This window comes from Drosophila kikkawai, chromosome 2R (genome assembly GCF_030179895.1).
Source record: "Drosophila kikkawai strain 14028-0561.14 chromosome 2R, DkikHiC1v2, whole genome shotgun sequence".
Taxonomy (NCBI): Eukaryota; Metazoa; Arthropoda; class Insecta; order Diptera; family Drosophilidae; genus Drosophila; species Drosophila kikkawai.
Window position 1 is genome coordinate 16286517 of NC_091729.1, and position 21621 is coordinate 16308137.

The following is a 21621-nucleotide window of genomic DNA, read 5'->3' on the forward strand; positions in this document are numbered from 1 at the left end:
ATATTAAGCTTGAGCCTAGCTCAACTTTTAAATTCTAAATGTAAAATATGTAAAACTCTGCTAATATAATGAGCACTCAAAGGCTCCAAAGAACCCTCTTGCCGCAACACAACACTGAGAGATTACCATAATTGCTTCAATGCCACACACACACTCACATTCACTCTGCCAGACGGACGATTCATTACAAATCCAACTCTGACAGAGACCCAAATGATTTAATGGCCGCCTCGATATTCTCGTTTCCACGTTTCTTCATGTCAAATCGCAACGAGTGACCATTATTCCGTCATCTATCCGATTGCAGGTCCCTGTCCAGCCTCGTACTTCACATGCAACGATGGATTCTGCATACCGATGCGCTGGCGGTGCGACTCGAAGGCCGACTGTCCGGACAGGTCTGATGAGAGCAGCGAGTGCGGTGAGTATTCAATGGGTTTCCCACTTTTTCCATATACCCATAGCATACCCAATTCTCAATCCCCTACCGATCCCGGCTTCCCGCTGGGGACATTAGCAGTCGGTGATTGCTTTATTATTGGTTTGACTGTTCGGTCGGTACATTCCCCGGGTGTCCCCTCTAATGACAGGTGGGCTGTGTGGCTATGGCCAGGACTAAAAATTCACCGCAAATACATGGCCAAAAGCATTCGACCCTTCGGCCAGCCCAGGGAATGGGGGGGGGGGTAAAAACCAAAACGGGGCCGTAGCAAATGCAATTAGTTGGCAAAACCATTTTGGGGCCATCCGGCAAATCCGTAAATTGAAAGCCCAAGCCTAGGGACTGACTTTAAAAGCCAAGTCTGGTCGAGTGTCAGTGGACAGTGGATTCTGGCGATTGTCCTTAATTTCCTTGAGGGATGATAAGTGGACAAAGCTAAATAAATGTGTAGACATTTTTATTCTCTTCTTGTTTTGCCCAATAAAGGCAACGAGCTGCAACAATTGCTTTTCCTGCTGCTGCTGCTGGCCCAGAGAGTTCCTCTGGCATTTTTAATTTAATTTTTATGGCACTGCAGAAGGACAGAGAGAGAGAGAGAGAGAGAGAACGACAACTCAGACGACAAATTGTCGGCAAATATTAATGCAACAGATTATAATAAATGTGCCTGGCACATCGTTGTCATCCACATTTGCCAAACTCCTCCTTCCTGCTGATGCTCCTCTTTCGCTCCATCAGCTGCCTTCCGCGCAATTTCAATTAAACTGAACTGAATGCAGGCACACACACATATACATGTATACATATGCACTTTATAAAGTGTTGTCGCTTATATATATATGTATAAAAGTCTCTTGATATATTGCATTTAAACTGGCCTCGTTACACTAGCGACAAAAAAGTTTCCTCGGCCAAGCGAACAACGTATGCGATCCTCTTGAAAAATATATTTTTTATTCAAATTTATGCGTAACTTTTAAATGTGCTGCTTGACTTAAATGTGCTCTAGTGGGTTCAAAAAGTGTGAATATTTGAGATTTAACTAGATTATTGTTTGCAGTTTTAATGGAATTAGTTAGAGTCAAGTCCTGGGGGTACATATCAAGCGTTAAAATGATAACTAAATAAATAAAAATCGTTCAGTTTCAATCGTCTCTTATTGTGTTTCAATTTATTCACACTTTTCAAGTGTATCAACTTTTATGAGGTCTCTCTTTCCTTCAGAGATGACTTCAAATGGAATGTTTCCATACTGCTGCCGACATTACCGACACCATATTATAATATTTCCCCTGTTTTCCTAGACTCTGTCGTCGTACATTTGTGCTGCTTGTGAGATGCAAATTGCTTGACACAAATAAAAGGAATATATATTCGCACGAGCAGAAGAAGAATTCAAATAACGCGTTGTATTCTCTCCGCATCGGAGGTCCAAATCAGAGGCAGAGCAATGACAATGCCATGACAGCGGGACTGGGTGCAGAGTGGGTGGTCGGTCGTCTCCTTGGTTGGGAAGTAACCAAGTGAAGCACCAACACAAAGAGCCCTGACATCCGACCGACATGCGCGACTATAACCATAAAAGCCACATTGGCGACACATGGGAACGGCCAAAAAATATTTTCCTTGCCAAGAGGTTAAACTCCAGAGACAGCCATTGGACGTGTCCATGTCTCCGCCGGCTTCCCCTTACTTCCGTATTCCCGTATTCGCGGGGCAATTTGCATGCCCCGTGTGCCGCGGAGTGGGGTCGCACACGGATATAATACGTAATAAGCCCAAGGGCATGCAGTCACGGAGTCCAGAGCAAAGTTTAAATTTTTTATTTTTCTCGCCGGAGAGCAGCAAGAAAAAACAACACACACACAAAACGAATCCGCGACCAGGAATTTTTGTCAAGGCTAGCAGGGAGGGAGGACCCCCAAGCTGACCAAAAGTGGGAGCCCAGCATTTATTTAATCAACTCTCGCCCTCTCGAAAATGGTCAAAAATGATGCTGCTGCTCCTGCTGCTGCTTGGTGCCCCGGCAATTGTTAAACATTTTCAAGTGCCACAGGGAGTTCAACTAACTGGAAGCAAAGTCAACCCAAAAATTAACTGGCCATCTAGCGGAGCGTATTTGTCACACTTTTTTTTTTTCCTCATGGTCTTTTGAGGGTTGGCCATTGTCACCCCCTAAAATGGGAATACGAAACAGGGTCCTTTATTAAGAGTGGAGCTAATTGGGTAATGGCAGTCATGAGCAGAAGGAAGGCCAGGAAACGGCAGGATATTTAACAATTTAGAAAGCTAGCCAGGCATCTGGAACGGAACTAATTTTTTTTCTATTAGAAATATGACTCAGGGAACTTGATAAATAGGTTTTTATGGATATTACTCGAGCTAAGGCTTAATATAGTTAAGAAATTGGGAAAACAGTAGATCTAAATATCCCTTTTCTTAGCTTTAATTACTTTATAAGTTGGAGATACCTTTCTCATAGTATTATGTGGTAAAGTTTCCTTTTAAAATATACTATATATCCTCGTTCTAAATCCCCGAATCCCCTGACAACACTATTGATGACACTTTTCTCTGCCTTGGCCCAAAAAAGTGCTGGTTTAGCACAGTTATTTTTAGGATTTTTCCACTTAAAGTGCGAGTTAAAACTTTTATATCTGCCGAAAGTTCGCCAGGACTGCTCTTGTTTGCGTTTTATTTACGATATCTCGCGAAATAATTCAACGATTTGTACGAACAACAGAGCAGCAGCGGCAGCAAAAGCAGCAGCAACTTTCGGTGGCCGAAATGCGAACCACTAACAAACCCGTCCATAAATCTTCATTTCGGTTATTGTTATTGCACGGGAGTGTGTACTGAGCTTGTTCCTTCCTTCTCCTTCCAGCCAAGGCGCCCAAGTGCAACGAGGGACAGTTTCGGTGCGGGCACAGCCGCCAGTGCATACCGGATAACTGGCTATGCGATGGCGAATACGACTGCGGCAAGGGCGACACATCCGATGAGACCAACTGTGAGTAAGCCAAAACCCACCCATTGACCCACTGAATCCATATTCGTATCCCCTCTCTCGTGTGAATAGGTCCCAATGGAGCAGCGCCCAAGTGCCGGGCCTTTGAGAGCGAGTGTCGCAATGGCGACTGCCTGGAGTTGTCCCGCTTCTGTGATGGCCACTGGGACTGTGATAATGATGAGCTGCAATGTGGTAAGATAAGCATCCTTAGGAAATATATCAATTAGAAACTAATTAATAACCTTAAAGTATCTGTCAGATATAAATGCAATTAAAAGTGAATTATTTCCCTCGAAAAGGAAGGCTTGTTTTCCTCCACAAATACCTTCCAATAAATTCCCAAAAAAATGTAATGATATTTTTCCCACAGATAAACAGAACGCGGCCTGCGCCGCCCTGAACTGCAGCTACAACTGCAAGCTAACCCCGCAGGGGCCTCGCTGCTACTGCCCCAAGGGTCAGGTATCCGAGTCGGCCAACTCCACCCGCTGTGTGGACTACGATGAGTGCACCGAGCCCGGCACTTGCGACCAGGTGTGCCGCAATACGCCGGGCTCCTACGAATGCTCCTGCGTTTCCGGCTATGCCAAGTCCAAGGGAAGGCGCTGCCGGGCCATCAATGGTAATGGAACAACCGAAAAGAAAACATTCCTGTCAAGGACCCTGCTAATCCCACTCAATTTATAGTGCCACCCTCGGAGCCGGCAACGCTGACTCTGCTATCGCAGGGCAACATCCGGCGTATCGGAACCAATGGCGAAGTCATCGGCCCCAGTCCTGCCCCGTGGGGAAAGGATAAAGATGGGGGCACGGATAAGGAGAAGGACAAGGAGGACGCCATTGTAGGTAGCCAGCTACTGTCCACGCATTCGGCGCGCTTTGTCCACGCCTTCGAGGTGTGGCACCGGAACCGTACCCTCTGCGCCCTGCACAACAGCTGGCACGAGCTCCTGATGCAGTGCCAGCGCATCGATGATGACCGGGTCAACTGGACTCTGCCCATTTCCTCGTTCATCTCGGCGCAACAATGTGAGTCTCCGCGGGGGATTGTCTGGCCCCGAAAAGGGGAAGAAGGAGAGACGAGACTCTTATCTCGACCCGAGTCCTGTTTTCATTGTTTGTTCTTCCTTCGCAGTTTTTTCGGAGATGCGGCTGGACTGGCTGGCGGGTAATTGGTATTTGCTGAACGAGGACGACGGCCTGGTCTATCTGTGCACCAATGCGATGACCCAGTGCCGGCTGATACTGCAGCAGGTGGAGCACATCTCCTCGCTGGTTCTGGACCCCACCAAGGGCTATCTGTTTACCACGGACTCCACGCCCAGTCTGTCGCGGTCGCTGCTTGACGGCAGCAATCGCACGGTTTTGGTCACCGAGCAGATATATCATCCCAGCAGCATTGCCCTGGATCTGGCCAATGAGTTGGTTTACTGGATTGATATCTACAAGGATGTCATAGAGCGTGTGAATTACGAGGGGCAGAATCGTTGGACTCTTAAAAAGTCACCAGATGTGAGTGAAATTTAAGAATTTAATTTACACGTACTATTATTATCATAATTTTAGTCAGGGAATTCCAACTTCGGCTTCTCGAAGTTAGCTTCTATTCTTGTTTTATTATCAAATGCAATTACCCAGGAGAGGGAGCTCTCTCTCTCTCTGTTTATGTGGCTTTTTAATAACCTTTTTAGAGAGCCGTAAGCCACATCTAGTTCCAGGCATCATATGGCGTTATGCATCTTATTCTTTTTATAGTCATTGTTAGTCATTATTCCATTAACTTTAGGGCTTAAAATTAACCATTTCTACGCCTGTAAATTTTTTATTTATAAACTCAACATATAGCATACTTTTCTGTTGGCTTTTTAACCCCTACAAATTGCTGCTTCTTCCCTTTGCAGTCTCCCGTTCCTTTAAAAACCATCCATGCCCTGGAAGTCTTTGAAAACACCATATATTTGGCTCCTTGGATGGACAACGCTATCGTTACCCTTGACAAATTTACGCTCAAGGCTCGCGTCCTCGTCCCGGATGTGAATCGTGGTGCCAATTTCCGCATTTTCCACCGCCAAAAACAGCCGGAGGTAGCCCATCCGTGCCGGGATAACAACGCTGGCTGCAACCAGATTTGTGTGCCGCAATGGACCCGCGGCTTTGCCAGCGCCAAATGCCTCTGCACCGCCGGCTATAAGCTGCACAATCAGACCACCTGCCTGCTATCCGCTCTGGACAAGTTCCTGGTCTACACGGATAAGCAATTGGCCAGGATTACGGGCGTGCCGCTGGACACTGAGCAAGTGCATCGATTGCAGCAGATTGGCGAGCAACCGGATGTTATGGTGCCTGTGCACAATGTCTCCTTGACGTCCAGCATTGATGTGAGTGTGCGTGGCAAGTCGGTGTTTTATGTGGTACCCGATGCCGATGTCAGTCCCATTGGGGATGAGGAGCACACGTGCAGTATACGAAGTCAGTCGCTGAATGGAAGCGTCTCTCGATTACTGGTCAGCGGTTTGGATAAGGTTCATGCCTTGGCCTTTGACTGGATCAATGAGCATCTGTACTGGTCTAGTCACAGGAAGTTGCAGGTGGCTCCGCTGAGGAATATGAGCAAGGTTCTGACCTTTAACATGGACTGCGATGTGATGTAAGTTTATCAGCTTCTCTTACTGGAGATCATAGATTAATCTCTTAATTAAAGGTCCCTGGAGCTGGATCCCATCACAGGCCTCCTCTACTGGACTCAGTGGGAGTCGCAGACCTGTGAGGCCGGGATCTACAGCGCTTGGATGGATGGCACTCACAAAGAGCTGCTGGCCAAGGCCACCACTACCATGCCCATGCGTTGGCCTCGCAGTTTAGATGTGGATAGACGCACCAAAGAGCTGTACTGGTGCGACTTTCGGCTGGGCTCCATCGAGCTGATGAAGCTGGATGGAACTGGCAGGGAGCTACTCTTCAAGTCCGACCAATTTCATCCTTACTCCATGGTGCAAAACAATGGACTGATCTATTGGGTGGACCACATCAACTCTACTATCTGGCGCTTCCATGCCCATCAGGCGAACCTCTCCAGCACGTTTAGTTCCACGGTGCATCTCCAACGAACTGGACGAGGAGCTGACCTCAGGATCTTTGATTTGGCTACCCAACCCCTGCCCCAGACGCCCAGTGCTTGTGCGCAGTCCAAGTGCCCGGGCATGTGCCTGAACACTCCAAAGGGAGCTATATGCCGGTGTCCAGATGGCTTCACTCTTAATGGCACTGGAAGCCACTGCATACCTCAGTTGGCTCCTTCACCCATTCGTCCCAATTGCACTTCGGGTTTCATGTGTCGGAGCACGAGGCAGTGCATCGATGGCAAGGACATGTGTGATGGCTTCGAGGACTGTGAAGATGGCATTGACGAAAGCAGCGATTCGCGAGGTCCTTGTAATCCACTAACCTGCGATAAGACCCTGCACTTTGTGTGCAATGGACGCTGCTATCAGAGATCCCTTCTCTGTAGCTCCATTGCCTACTGCTCGGATGGTTCTGACCAGCTGAACTGCGAGCACAGCACCTGCAATAGCAATGAGTTCACCTGCCAGAAGAGCGGTCGCTGCATACAGATGGCCTGGGTGAATGATGGAGTGATTGATTGCGGGCCGGATGACGACTCGGATGAGTCGGCGGAGATCTTCTTTGGCAGCAAGTGTCCGGAGTTGGATTGTGGCAATGGCAGGTGTCGCCAGTTTGCTGATGTCTGCGATGGCATAGATAATTGCGGGTAAGTTGGGTTGTTTATTTACTTTGAAAAAGCTTTATTTTGATCATTTTTCTCTTTAGAAACAATGCCGATGAGACAGACTGCGAGCAGGAGTGTGGTCATGGCGAAAAGTATTGCCGCCCCATTGGCTGCTACGGGGAGATGACCATGTGCGATGGCATTCACGACTGCGAGGACTCTAGCGACGAGGCTAATTGTAATCAAACCAAGAGCGACAATCATCCTTTAACTGGCTGGAAGGAGCTGACCGAGTGTGCTCCTCTGGAGTTTGCCTGCCAGGATCCTTTCGAGTGCATTCCCGACTTCCTGCGCTGCGATGGCATCCCCCATTGCTTTGACAAAACAGACGAGCTCAATTGCACGCACATCAATGCCACCCGCTTTGATCTCAATGAGACGGTGATCTGTGAGCATCCCGACCGGCTTTGCGGCTTTAGCAGGCAGTGTGTGACCGTAGATCAGCTGTGCGATGGCAAAAACGACTGCGAGGACACCACAGACGAGGGTTTCCTGTGCGCTGATAAGCTTTGCGAACGCAACCACGAGTGCTCACATCACTGCCATAATACGCCGGAAGGCTACATCTGCTCTTGTCCGGATCATTTGTACTTACAGCCGAATGGCAAGCGCTGCAGCATGCAACATGCCTGCGATCATTGGGACACCTGTTCGCAGGTCTGCGAGAGCAGCGGCAAGGGCTACGAGTGTCATTGCTTGAAGGGATTCGATTTGGCTTACGACAAGTTCACCTGCAAGAGCACTGCCCCGGATGAGCCTTATGTGATCTTTACGAACCGCCAGGACATCAAGGGCATTGACCTGAAGACCCTGAATGTTGGCAATTTCTACACCTCCCAAAGAAACATTATTGCCTTGGATTTCCTTTATGTCAACGAGTCCAACATTGAGATCTACTGGACAGATGTGATTGATGACAAGATATATAGGGGCCAACTGATGGGTGAGAGTCTGCGGAATGTGGAGGCGGTTATCCACTCTGGTCTGTCCACCACCGAGGGCCTGGCCGTGGACTGGGTGGGCAAGAACCTGTACTGGATAGACTCTAATCTTGACCAAATAGAGGTGGCCAAGCTGAATGGCAGCTTCAGGCGCACTCTGATAGCAGGCAGCATGGAGAGTCCTCGGGCTATAGCGCTAGATCCACGTGAGGGTTTGCTCTTCTGGACCGACTGGGATGACAACTCGCCGCGCATTGAGCGGGCCAGTATGTCGGGCGAGGGCAGGCGCATGATCTCCACCAGCTGGCAGCTAAGTGCCGGCTGGCCCAATGGCCTTACCCTGGACTATACCCAAAAGCGTGTCTATTGGGTGGATGCCAAATCCGACTCGATTAGCAGCACTTTATACGATGGCTCCGAGCATCATATAGTGCTGCGCAACAAGGACATACTCTCGCATCCTTTTGCCATATCCGTCTTTGAGAATTATGTTTACTGGACGGATTGGAGAACTACATCAGTTATAAGGGCCAACAAGTGGAACGGCAGCGATGTTCAGGTGCTGCAGCGCACTCAGTCGCAGCCCTTTGGCATTCAGGTTCTCCACTCGAGCCGTCAGCCCTGGGATAAGAATCCCTGTGGGGACAACAACGGTGGCTGCTCGCATTTGTGTCTGCTGAGTGGAAAGGGGACCTTCAAGTGCGAGTGTCCCCATGTGATGCGTCTGGATCCCAGCAATGAACGCAACTGTATTCCCAACGAGCAAGTGCTGCTCTTTGTGATGGTGGACGAGATCCGGGGCATAGATCTTCATCAGCCCAATCATCATACCATTCCCACAATCAGGCAGTCACCAAGGGTAAGTGGGAATCTCTTTATTTCTTTATTTATTTCTCTATTGAAACTTTAACTTCTCTTGTTAGTTGGTGGCTCCCCAACGCATTGACTTCCTGGTGGACGAGAGTCGCATCTTCTGGTCGGACATCCAGCAGAATGAGATCTCCAGCGCTGGCATCTCCAATGGTCTGATTGAACCCATCATCAACACCAACATAGAGAAGCCCTATGGCTTTGCCATTGACTGGATTGGCAGGAACATGTACTTTTCCTCGGGTCAGATCAAGTGCAATATCCTGGCGAGTAACCTGAAGGGAGAGTATGTAACCCACATTCATGAGGACCTCAATATGGTGGACAGCATTGTCCTGGATCCTGCCAAGTAAGTTATCTTATCTCTCTAGGAAAATATCAAGCATATTCTTATAATTTTCTTTCCAGTGGCAAAATGTACTGGATTCACACCGCCTCCGATGGTAGCTTTTCCCAGCTGGAGCAGTCCAATCTGGATGGCTCCGGCCGTGCCTTGATCTATGAACACAAGCACAGCCTCCAGAGTTTGACCATGGACTTTGACTCGCAGAGATTGTACTATGCCTATGATAACTCTGGGATTGCCTATTACGATATCCCCAGGAATGAGACCAGAAAGGTTCTAGTGGCCAGTCAGATCACCTCGGTCAGTTCACTCACGGTCTATAATGGAACGTTGTACTTCCCGGAGAATATACAGAGTGTGATTATGCAGTGCGAGAAGGAGGCCTGCTCCAATATGTCCTACTTGAGGGTCAATACGAGTAAGTCAGACTTAAAACTTAATGAATCTTTGTGTTTATCATGACTTTTCCCATTTCCAGAGACCATTCAGAGCATGAAGATGTTCTATGCAGATGCCCAGACAGGCACGAATACCTGTGCTGGACCTCTGCGTGGTGGTTGCCAGCACTTGTGCCTGGCCATCTCAGCCACGGATCATGTGTGCCGCTGTGCCCTGGGCTATGATGTAGAGCCCAAGAACCCCACGCATTGTATTCCAAGAGCAGAGTTCATTTTCTACTCCATTGATGTGCTGCAGGGCGTGGAGATGATTGATCCCTCGGAGGAGTTTGATCAGCCAGCAGCGGTAAGGAAGATCTTACATAAAACCCTTCTATAAATCCCTTAAATATAATAAATAACCTTTTACAGGCTCTGGTTCCCATTTCCCGGGTGAGCTCGGCCAGCTTTATCGAGTACTTGGCCGCCACGGACACTCTCTACTGGGGTGACAATGAACTGGGCAGCATCTCCCGTGTCAAGCGCGATGGCACTCAAAGGGAGACCATCCTAGAGGCCATCAATCTGGCTGGCTACAAGCAACAGGACTGGCTCGGAGGCATTGCCATTGACTGGGTGGCCGGCAACATCTACTGGAGCGACACTAAGCGCAATCTTATAGAGGTTGCCCGCTTAGATGGCAGCCATCGCTATGTGGTGGTCTCCAACCTGGACAAACCCACCTCCCTGGCGGTGGACCCTCAGCAGGGCCTGCTCTTCTATGTGACCCAGCAGCATATTGGACGTGTGGGTCTGGATGGCAGCCAGGCATTTATCCTGGTCAACCAGACGCGGGCCAACTGGGCCGTGGGCAGCCTGGTGCTGGACATTGAAGCCACCAAGGTGTACTGGTGCGAGCGTAATCCCGATGCCTTGATGAAGGTGGATTACGATGGGAATCTAAGGCAGCAGCTAATGAACTTGACCCTCAATAACCCAGTGGCTCTGGCCAAAATGGGTGACTATCTGTACTGGGCGGAGAACAAATACAACGAGGGAACCATTCGAGTGGCCCCGCTGGCTAATCTCAGCAGGTCAAAGGTTATCCTGGAGACAGAGCAGGATGCCATTAGGGATTTGAAGATTTACTCGAAGCGTATACAGCGCGGCACTAATCCCTGTGCCCAGAGCAATGGCGGCTGTGAGCAACTCTGCCTGTTCAACGGCACCAGCCCAATCTGTGCCTGCGCCCACAGTCGCCTGGCGGCGGATGGAGTCACCTGTGAACCCTACGAGAATTTCTTGCTGTTTAGCTATCGCAGTAACATCGAGAGCATCCACATGACGGAGCACTCCAACAAGAACTGGCCAGTGCAAATGATATCCAACAGCAGCGTAATGAGGAACGTGATTGCCTTGAGCTACAACTACGAGGAGCAGCTGGTGTACTACTCGGATGTCCAGCTGAGCACCATCAACCAGGTGCACTTTAATGGCAGTGGTCAGCGCGAGCTGGTGGGTCAGCAGGAGCGAGTTGAGGGTCTGGCCTATGACATGGTCAATGAGCAGCTTTTCTGGACTTCAAATAATAATAATGCTGTCATACGCAGTGTGGAGCTGCGTCACCTCGCTGAGCAGGCGGATCAGAATCAAAAGCATGTGAAAAACGTGCTAAATCTCCGGGAGAAGGACAAGCCGCGTGGTATTGCTGTAGAGCCCTGCCTGGGCATGATCTACTGGACCAACTGGAACGAAGAGTCGCCCTGCATTCAGCGCTCATACCTCACGGGTTACGGTATAGAGATGATTATAAAGAAGGACATCAAGATGCCAAATGCCTTGACCCTAGACCTGGAGCAGCAGAAACTGTACTGGGCGGATGCCAGGCTGGACAAAATCGAGCGCACCAACTACGATGGCAGCAACCGGGTGGTGTTGGCTCATTCCACGCCAAAGCATGCCTTTGCGATGGCTGTGTACGGAGATCTACTCTTCTGGACGGATTGGGTGCTCCATGCAGTGGTAAGAGCCAACAAGTACACCGGCACCGATGTCCTGTTCCTCCGGGAGCATGTAACCCGCCCAATGGGCATAGTGGCGGTGCAGAACACCAGCATCAACTGCGATGCCAATCAGTGTAAAATCCTGAATGGCCAATGCGAGGATGTGTGCATCCTAAATGCCAGCGGCCAGGCCACTTGCCACTGCACTCAGGGCATCCTCGCACCCGATGGACGCCGCTGCATTGCCCCCGTGAATACAAGCTGCGGCTCCCTGCAGTACAACTGCCACTCTGGTGAGTGCATCCCCATGGAGCTGACCTGCGACAATGTAACCCACTGCGCCGATGGCTCTGATGAGTGGCGCAGCTACTGCATCTTCCGGCAATGCCCAGACACCCACTTCATGTGCCAGAACCATCGCTGCATACCCAAGGAACACAAGTGCGATGGCCTGCAGCAGTGTGGCGATGGCAGCGATGAGACCAAGCTGCTCTGCAAGTGCCCGCAGGATCAGTTCCGCTGCGGCAGCGGTGAGTGCATCGCGAGGAAGTTTGTGTGCGACAAGATGAAGGATTGCCGGGACTTTAGTGATGAGAAAATGTGTGCTCCCACGCCCTGCGAGGTGGGCAATGTGGCCTTCGAGCACTGCGGCAACAGCACCATCTGCATTATGCCCAGCTGGCGCTGCGATGGGGATGCGGATTGTCCCGATGGAACCGATGAGCTGAACTGCCCGAATCGCACTAATGTTAGCTGCAATGCTGGCCAGTTCAGGTGCGCCACCGGCAGCTGCATATTTGAGGCCTGGCATTGCGATGGCGAGAAGGATTGCTCCGATGGCAGCGATGAGATGGGCTGCCGCCACGAATGCCATGGCAATCAGTTTGCCTGCGACAATGGCTGCATCCCGGCCAGCTGGCAGTGTGACGGGAAGAGCGATTGCGAGGATGGCACGGACGAGGGCCCGCAGTGCCCGAGCCGACCATGTCGACCGCATTTGTTCCAGTGTAAGAGCTCAGGGCGCTGTATACCTCAGAAGTGGGTGTGTGATGGCGAGAAGGATTGTCCCAGCGGCCCGGGGGATACAGGCAGCGAGGATGAGGGTCCCCAGTGTGGCGGCATTGCTCACATTCCCGACTGTCCACCGCCTGCGCATCTCTGCACCAGTGGTTTGTGCATTGACTCCCAGTACGTATGCGATGGCGATGAGGATTGTCCTGGCGGCGACGATGAGTACGAGGGCTGTGTGCCTGCCTTTGCTCCTCACTCCTGTCCAGGCGGATTACTTATGCACCAGTGCCAGGATGGCAAGTGCATCTTAAAGAACCAAACCTGCGACGGCAAGCCGGATTGCGGCGATGGCAGCGACGAGCTACCTAGCCTGTGTGCCCACACCCGCGGATGCAATGGCACGGACGACTTCCGCTGCAAGAACGGAGCCTGCATCAGTGTGGATCTGCTTTGCGATCGGAGGAACGACTGCGCCGACTTCTCTGATGAGGAGCTGTGTAATGTGAACGAGTGCCTCATTCCGGATATCTGCGAGCACGAATGCGAGGACAAGGTGGTGGGCTACAAATGTCATTGCCGACCTGGCTACAAGGTTCTGCCCCAGAGTCCACATCTTTGCACGGATGTCGATGAATGCGACGAGCAGCAGCCCTGCTCCCAGACTTGTGTCAATACCTATGGCTCCTACAAGTGTCTGTGCGCCAAGGGGTACGCCTTGGTTGATCATCACACCTGCAAGGCCACCAGCAATGTGTCCATGGAGCTCATCTTCTCCAATCGTTACTACATACGCCAGGTGAACATGACGGGCAATGGCACTATACTGATCAACGAACTTTCAAATGCCGTGGCTTTGGACTACGACTGGGACAGTCAGTGTCTTTATTGGTCCGATGTGACCAGCACAGTGGGCACCATCAAGAGGCATTGCCCGAAAGAGAACAAGACCCAGACCCTGCACCAGGCCATGCTCAAGAACCCCGATGGCCTGGCCGTGGACTGGGTGGCCAAGAACCTGTACTGGTGCGACAAGGGACTGGACACCATTGAGGTCTCCCAGCTGGATGGCAAGTACAGAAAGGTCCTGATCAACGAGTATCTCCGAGAGCCGCGCGGCATTGCCCTGCATCCTTATCAGCGACACATTTACTGGTCGGATTGGGGCGACAATCCCCACATAGGCAAGGCGGGCATGGATGGCTCCAATCCCAGAATGATCATACGCGAAGGTCTGGGCTGGCCCAACGCTCTCACCATTAGCTTCGAGACGCAGCAGCTGTTCTGGGGCGATGCCCGCGAGGACACCATCTCGGTGAGCGATTTGGATGGCAATCACACGCGACTGCTGCTGGCGAGGAGCATTAATCCCGAACTCAATCTTCACCACATCTTTGCCATTGCCGTGTGGGAGGGTCACATTTACTGGTCAGACTGGGAGACCAAGTCCATTGAGTACTGCAGCATCTTTAGTGGACACAACTGTACCACCTTGATCACCACCATCCACCGACCCATGGACCTAAGGGTGTTCCATCCTTATCGCCAGCAGCAGCCAATGAGCGGCAATCCGTGTCTCAAGGCCAACTGCTCTACGCTGTGTGTCCTGTCGCCGGAAGAGCCCTACTACAAGTGTCTCTGCCCCACGAACTTTGTGCTGGCGGCCGACAATCGCACCTGTCGTGCCAACTGCACGGCTGCCCACTTCGAGTGCGTTAATACTTACAAATGTATTCCATTCTACTGGCGTTGTGATACCCAAGATGACTGCGGCGATGGCAGCGATGAGCCAGAGACCTGTCCGCCCTTCCACTGCGAACCGGGTCAGTATCAGTGCGCCAATAAGAAGTGCATCCATCCGTCGCACATTTGTGATGGCACCAATCAGTGTGGCGATGGCTCCGATGAGCTCAACTGCGACAAGTTCACCTGCTTCGACACGCATCTCAAGTGCGGCGCTACTACCAATACCAGTGCCTTCTGCGTGGACAATGTCAAGCGTTGCGACGGGGTCAGCGACTGTCCTGGTGGAGAAGATGAGGCAGGATGCACGCCGCTTGTTTGCAAGAAGGATCAGTTCCAGTGCGGCAACAACCGGTGCATGCCCTATGTCTGGGTGTGCGATGGCGACATCGATTGTCCTGACAAGTCGGATGAGGCCAACTGTGATAATGTGTCCTGTGGACCCAATGATTTCCAGTAAGTAGCTAAAGATTCTTGTAAAGTCTTGAAAATTAATTTATCTTTAATCTCTCTAGATGCAATTCGGGTCGCTGCATTCCTCTGGCCTGGCGTTGTGACGATGAACCCGACTGTCCCAATGGCGAAGATGAGCCTCCTAGCTGCTTCACCTCTAAGGCCACCTGTGATCCTACCTACTTCAAGTGCAATAACTCCAAGTGCATACCAGGACGCTGGCGTTGTGACTACGAGAATGATTGTGGCGATGGCAGCGACGAGCTTAATTGTCAAATGAGAAACTGCTCTGAAAGCGAGTTCCGTTGCGGAACGGGTAAATGCATCAAGCACAACTACCGTTGTGATGGAGAGATCCATTGTGATGACAGCAGTGACGAGATCAACTGCAACATCACCTGCAAGGAAAAGCAATTCAAGTGCGCCGCCTTCAATACCTGTATTAACACGTAAGAAGCTACTTATTTCTTTTATATATTCATATTTTAATAGCTCTTTCTTAATCCCAGGCAATACCAATGCGATGGCGACGATGACTGCCCCGATGGCTCCGATGAGGTCAACTGCACTTGTCCCTCGGATCATTTTAGCTGCGGCAATGGCAAGTGCATCATGTCCCGCTGGAAATGCGATGGGTGGGACGATTGTCTGGATGGCAGCGATGAAAGCTTTGCCACCTGTGCCCACATCCATTGCCATGCCAATGCCTTCAAGTGCAAGAATCAATTGTGCATCCGAAACTCTGCTCTCTGCGATGGCGTCAACGACTGTGATGAGAAGGAGGATGAGTCGGATGAGGTGTGTGCTGCATTGCCCAAGTGCCGGCATGATCAGTTCCAATGCGAGAATGATGACTGCATTGCCAAGATCTTCCGCTGTGATGGACAGTACAATTGCATTGATGGCTCTGATGAGATGAACTGCCAGCCGCCGGTGTGTGGCTTTGGCAGCTGCTCACAGATTTGCATTGAGAAGAAGGCGGGGCATTTTAATTGCAAGTGCGCCGAGGGCTATCAGAAGGGCACAGCCAAGAATGCCACTTGCCTGGCCTCGGGACCAGATCAGATCTTGTTGCTAGCCTCAGAGCAGGAGTTCAGATTCATACTGCCCGCCAAGCAGGAGGGCACCACTGTGGTGGGCTTCTTCCAGACGGACAGCCTCAAGATTGATGTCTTTGACATCCTAATCAGGCCAAAGGATACGCTGCTGTTCTGGATTGACTCGCATCATGGAAAAGTGCACACCATGAAGATAGCCACGCCGCATGTGGAGGGCACAGGAGTGCGTGTGCGTCGGGATCTCAAGGAGCTTACCGCTTTCAATATTCCGGAACTGGATGATCCCAAGTCACTAGCTGTGGATTGGATTACCCAACGGGTGTACATCATAGACTCGCGACACAATCAGATTCTGGCCACTGATATCGAGGGCAAAAAGTATATATCTTTGGTGTCTACTGGCATGAATCCCACGGATATTGTCTTGGAGCCGGAATCGCGCATTATGATTTGGTCCACATTGGAGAATGGCATCTTGGTTGCCTCCTTGGATGGCAGCAATAAGAAGAGCTTGGTGGAGAGGGATGTAGGTTGGCCTATCAGCCTCTCAATGGATTATCCCACGGGTAGACTCTACTGGGCGGATTATCGCAAGGGAACCATAGAGACATGCCGCCTTAATGGCAAGGATAGAAATGTGGTGCGACGCTTTGGCACGCGGGAGAAGCCGCAGAAGATCGATGTATTCGAGGACTTTTTGTACATCAAGCTGTACGATCAGAGCATCATCAAGATGAACAAGTTTGGCAATGATAATGGCACTTATCTGCTGAAAGGATACCGCTCCTCGGACATAGGCATCTTACATCCCATGAAACAGAATAGGAATAGTAAGTTTCTTGATTCATTTATCATTTTTTAAAGTTACTTAATCACATTTTCTTTGCAGTCACTAATCCCTGCGCCAAGGATCCCTGCAAGCCATCGCGCTCCCTTTGCATACTCTCCTCGGAGGCCGCCAGCGGTTTTAGTTGCCGCTGCCCCGAGGGCTATGTAATGACCGAGGAAGTATGCAAGGCTCATGCGGAAATCCCCGATTATTGTCCGCTTCAGTGCAACCTGGGTACTTGCAAGATCGTGGACCATGTGCCCAAGTGCATCTGCCAGCCGCAGTTTGAGGGAGAGCTTTGCGAGCACTATCGCTGCTCCGGCCATTGTCTGCACTATGGTGTGTGCTCGGTGGCTCCTCAGCTGCCTGGTTCCACGGATCCACCGCCGCTGAAGTGTACCTGTACGGCAGGCTGGTCGGGAGCGAGATGCGAGACCTCCATGCCCGCCTGCCAGAGTCGCTGTCATAATGGAGGATCCTGCCTGCTTTCCGAAACGGAGGGCATGAAATGCAGCTGCCCGAAGCTCTTTACCGGCGAGCAGTGCGAGCACTGTGTGAATCTCACCTGCGAGAACGGCGGCATCTGCCGGGAAACGCTGACGGGCACGCCGCAGTGCGAGTGTCCCGATGGCTTCACGGGAAAGCGTTGCGAGATTGATGAGTGCGCCAACTTCTGCAAGAACGGCGGCGCCTGTGTGATTGGCTCTAAGGGGCAGAGGCAGTGTAAGTGTCTCAGTGGCTTCTATGGCGAGCACTGTGAGTCTAGTTCTTGCCGGGACTTTTGCCAGAATGGAGGAACCTGCTCGGAGCGGGGTGGTCGCCTGTCTTGCACCTGTCCTCCACGCTACATTGGCGAAAGCTGCGAATCGGATCTATGCAAGACCTCCTCGCCGCCGCTCTTCTGTGACACCGCCAAGATACCCGTCAGGGATCCCTGCACCGCCATCATTTGCCAGAACTCGGGAACCTGTCATGTGATCAAGGGCGTGGCTATGTGCAATTGCACGGACCAGTGGAACGGTGACTTTTGCACGATGCCCGTTTCGGATGACAACCCTTGTGTCCGGTACTGTGCAAATGGTGGCGTCTGTCATCTGGATGAGTATGCTTTGCCACACTGCAGCTGCATTGGCGAGTGGCAGGGCAATGCCTGCGAGCTGCCTCCACATTGTGTCGGCGGCGTGTGCAATGTTTGTCGTCCGGGCAGCTCCATTAACGAGTGTCTTTGTGAAAAGAACAGGGTGGTGCCCTGTCTGGTGGACAGTGCCGATGCTCTGAAGGGTGAGCAGGATTCGGCGGAATCAGGTGGAGGCGTCTTCTCGGTTCTGGCGCTCATTCTGGCTGTGATTCTCCTGGTGCTCGTTTTGTTTGCCGGCGCTGTTTACTTCCTAAAGTGAGTTTTCTTTGGAATTTTTGATTTTTAACATTTTAATTAATTAATTTAATTTCGTTAATTAATTAATTTTAATTAATTAATTTAATTTAGTTAATTTATAAATTTTAATTAAATAAATTAATTGAAATTAAACAATTAATTCATTTAATTAATTAATTACAATGAATTAATTTTATTAATTAATTATCATTTATTATTTTAATAATTATTAACTAATTAATGAATTTATTTTATTAATTAATTTTATTAATTAATTATCATTTATTATTTTAATAATTATTAACTAATTAATGAATTTATTTTATTAATTAATGAATTAATTTTATTAATTAACGAATTAATTTTATTAATTAATGAATTAATTTTATTAATTATTTAATTGTTTAATTCTTTTTTATTAATTTAATTATTAACTAATAAATAAAATAATTAACTTAATTATAAAATTAATTAATTATTAATTATTTCTTACAGAAAACATCGCATAGCTCAGCCATTCTCGCATGCTCGTCTCACGGACAACGTGGAGATCATGCTCACCAATGCCATGTATCGTGGCGATGCGGATGAGGCGCCTACCTTTGCCAGTGAAGATGATAAGGTGAGATAGAGAGAGGCCTATAAATCTATCTTTTCTCAATTATTTTGTAAAATAAATCAAATAATAAATATAATTAATTTTATGACACAAATTAATATTAATATAATATTTTCTGTAAATTTCCAGGGCAACTTTGCCAATCCCGTGTACGAATCCATGTACGCGGATGCCATACCGGAACCGGTGAGCTCAGAAATTGCCCACAGCACGGCCCCGGACGAGCGGAAGGGTCTGCTGCAGCACACGCACGACGAGAACCATACGCCGGACATACTCTGATGATTGACCCGCTGCGAACGGGAGCTGTGCTAGGCACAGTCGACGGATATATCCACATCCCAACCCACACTCAATACCGATTTGAACTCGAACAAATGGACTGATAGCTTAGCCATATAACGAATTTTGTAAACGATTTTTTGTGTACATTTTTTTTGTGTATTTTTTTGTTTCCTTTTTTTTAATTAATTTTCGGTTTTTATTTTAATTTCTTTTTGGGCTGACCTATGGCCCTCCTCCATCCAAAGAGCTCTAACTTGGGCAGCCTTGCTCCCCTTTGTTATGTCCCCGAAATGATGATGTCCTTATATATACCTTAGCCGTGAAGTCGGTCAAAAGAAGACGTTCTTGTCATTTGTTTACACGTTTTACAAGCAATGCGCGCCTTTTGATAAATGAATTTTATATATCTATATAGTATATATATCTGTAAATTTTTGTAGTTGGTAGATTTAGTTAAAGCGAGCTGGAGAGGGAAGAGATAAGAGAGAGAACGTTGTAAATATTTTATAAATTTATTGCCGCGCACAAGCAGCAGCCTAGTTAACATTTAGACAGGACAGCCAAGCAAACCATTCGATCAAACACTAACAATTTGCCAACTTAGTGAACAAGAAGGATAACAAAAGGAGTTCGTCTTTTGAGATTGACCAAAAAATGCATTTAAATTAATTTATTAGTCTCTTCAAAAAGAGAGTGAGAAAGCCAGCACAAGAAATAATTATACAAATTAGCAAGAAAATTGCTTAGAAATAATTAAATTCTCACATCATACTTTACACAGTTCAATGTATGTGTAGCAATATTTAGTTTGCACAAAAATTTCCACTCAAACTGAAAGAAACTCACACTTTTCCTGTATAAAATAATGCTCAGACAAAGCCAAATTTTAACAAATATACAATGTAAAAAATCTAACAACTATACAGACATAAAACTATGTATGTTAAGCACTGCAAAAAATATATAAGAAAATTGTAAAAAACCTAAAAATAAATATTCATTAATTCGCAATAATAATAGGCGAGAGTTTTTGCTTAAAGAAATCTAAAGGTTTAGCGGAGGGATTGTAATTATGAATTCTTTTCCCAAGGAATCTCCATCATATCCGCATTTCAATGCCTGGGAAACCAAAAGGAAACACTTTTCCACAAGGAAAATATCTCATATCTTTGGTTGGGTTGCGCAAAGCTGTTCAATCACCGCCATCTCACGCATATATATACCGATAGATACACTTGTTACCCACAAGAAACCCAGATAGGATAGATCTGGGCCCATTCAGCAGGACGACCTATTGGTTTCGAGTCTTTTTGTTCTCTTCTGTGTGAGAAATGCAAGCGATTTGAATTCGCCGATGCACACAGGTACAGGTAGGTAGCCGGAATACATTTCATCCTTTTCTCTGTAGCAGAAAGGCAACGAAAAAGGATCACAGGGGCATATTCAAAGTGCATTGACAGTGTCTGCGTGTGGGAGAGTTCCTGCTAAACTCGGCATGACTCTGTTTTCAGCAGGAATAACTCTATTGTGGCCAAAAGGAATTTGTCTGTGGGAAAAATCTTCGCAGAGCTCTAGAATTGGTTGTTTGTTTGGCAAGTTAATTTGTTAAATGACAATTATATATTCGGGATTTGCAGAGACAAAAGGAATAGGGCAAGAGGCGCTACAGAGACTAACTCTCATGGTAATGGAAAACAAGTTTCTGCACAAGAAATTAACCAAAACAAGAAAGAAAGCTAATTTTGGCCAGCCAAAGTTTGTATACCCTTGCAGGTAACAATTAAAATATATCATAACTAAGCCAAAAATGCATTAATTTCAATTCGGAAAGCAGTTTTGTGTTAGTTTTTATTCGTTTAAAAAAACTGCATACCAAATTTAAAATTGTAAGAAATCAAAATTTTCTGCCATTTTTGCTCATTTTAATGATGTAACCCCTTATCAAATTTCGCAAAAATGGCCAAAAATTCGATTTCTTCCGGACATGTCTAGAAAGATTCGCATGTTAATGCTGATCAAGAATATATATGGTTTATGGGGTTGGAAATGATTCCTTGACTTAGAAAAATATTATTTTGTATTATAAAATCAGATTTTTTATATTAAAAAACTTTTTGATTTTTTTTTAAATTAAAAATATCATAACTCGGCCAAAAGAGCATTGATTTTAAATCGGAAAACTGTTCTGTGCAAGATTTTCTACAGTTAATAAATCTGCATACTTCATTTAAAAGTTTTGAAAATTCAATTTTTTATCAAAATCAACAATTTTAATGATGTAACCCCTTATAAAATATTGCAAAAATGGCCAAAAAATAGATTTCTTCCTGACATATCTAGAAAGATTCCCCTGTTGATGCTGATCAAGAATATATATACTTTATAGGGTCGGAAACGTCTCCTTCACTGCGTTGCAAACTTCTGACTGAAATTATAATACCCTGCAAGGGTATAAAAATAGAAAGAAATTTAAAC

General features: G+C 48.0%; 1 protein-coding gene across 1 annotated transcript in view; it reads left to right on the forward strand.

Annotated features, from left to right (window-relative positions):
* Positions 1–20163, forward strand: part of LRP1 (LDL receptor protein 1) — a 56333-nt gene extending 36170 nt beyond the window's left edge. Inside the window, exons 2-19 of the mRNA XM_017166852.3 lie at positions 308–421; positions 3327–3452; positions 3522–3644; positions 3823–4074; positions 4140–4481; positions 4588–4964; positions 5354–6099; positions 6154–7221; positions 7281–9039; positions 9104–9399; positions 9459–9814; positions 9875–10140; positions 10206–14983; positions 15043–15429; positions 15490–16868; positions 16928–18260; positions 18738–18864; positions 18991–20163. Of these exons, the coding sequence (XP_017022341.1) occupies positions 308–421; positions 3327–3452; positions 3522–3644; positions 3823–4074; positions 4140–4481; positions 4588–4964; positions 5354–6099; positions 6154–7221; positions 7281–9039; positions 9104–9399; positions 9459–9814; positions 9875–10140; positions 10206–14983; positions 15043–15429; positions 15490–16868; positions 16928–18260; positions 18738–18864; positions 18991–19143 (13982 nt within the window). The 3' untranslated portion in view covers positions 19144–20163. The remainder of the gene's footprint in view (positions 1–307; positions 422–3326; positions 3453–3521; positions 3645–3822; positions 4075–4139; positions 4482–4587; positions 4965–5353; positions 6100–6153; positions 7222–7280; positions 9040–9103; positions 9400–9458; positions 9815–9874; positions 10141–10205; positions 14984–15042; positions 15430–15489; positions 16869–16927; positions 18261–18737; positions 18865–18990) is intronic.
* Positions 20164–21621: the final 1458 nt, after the last annotated feature.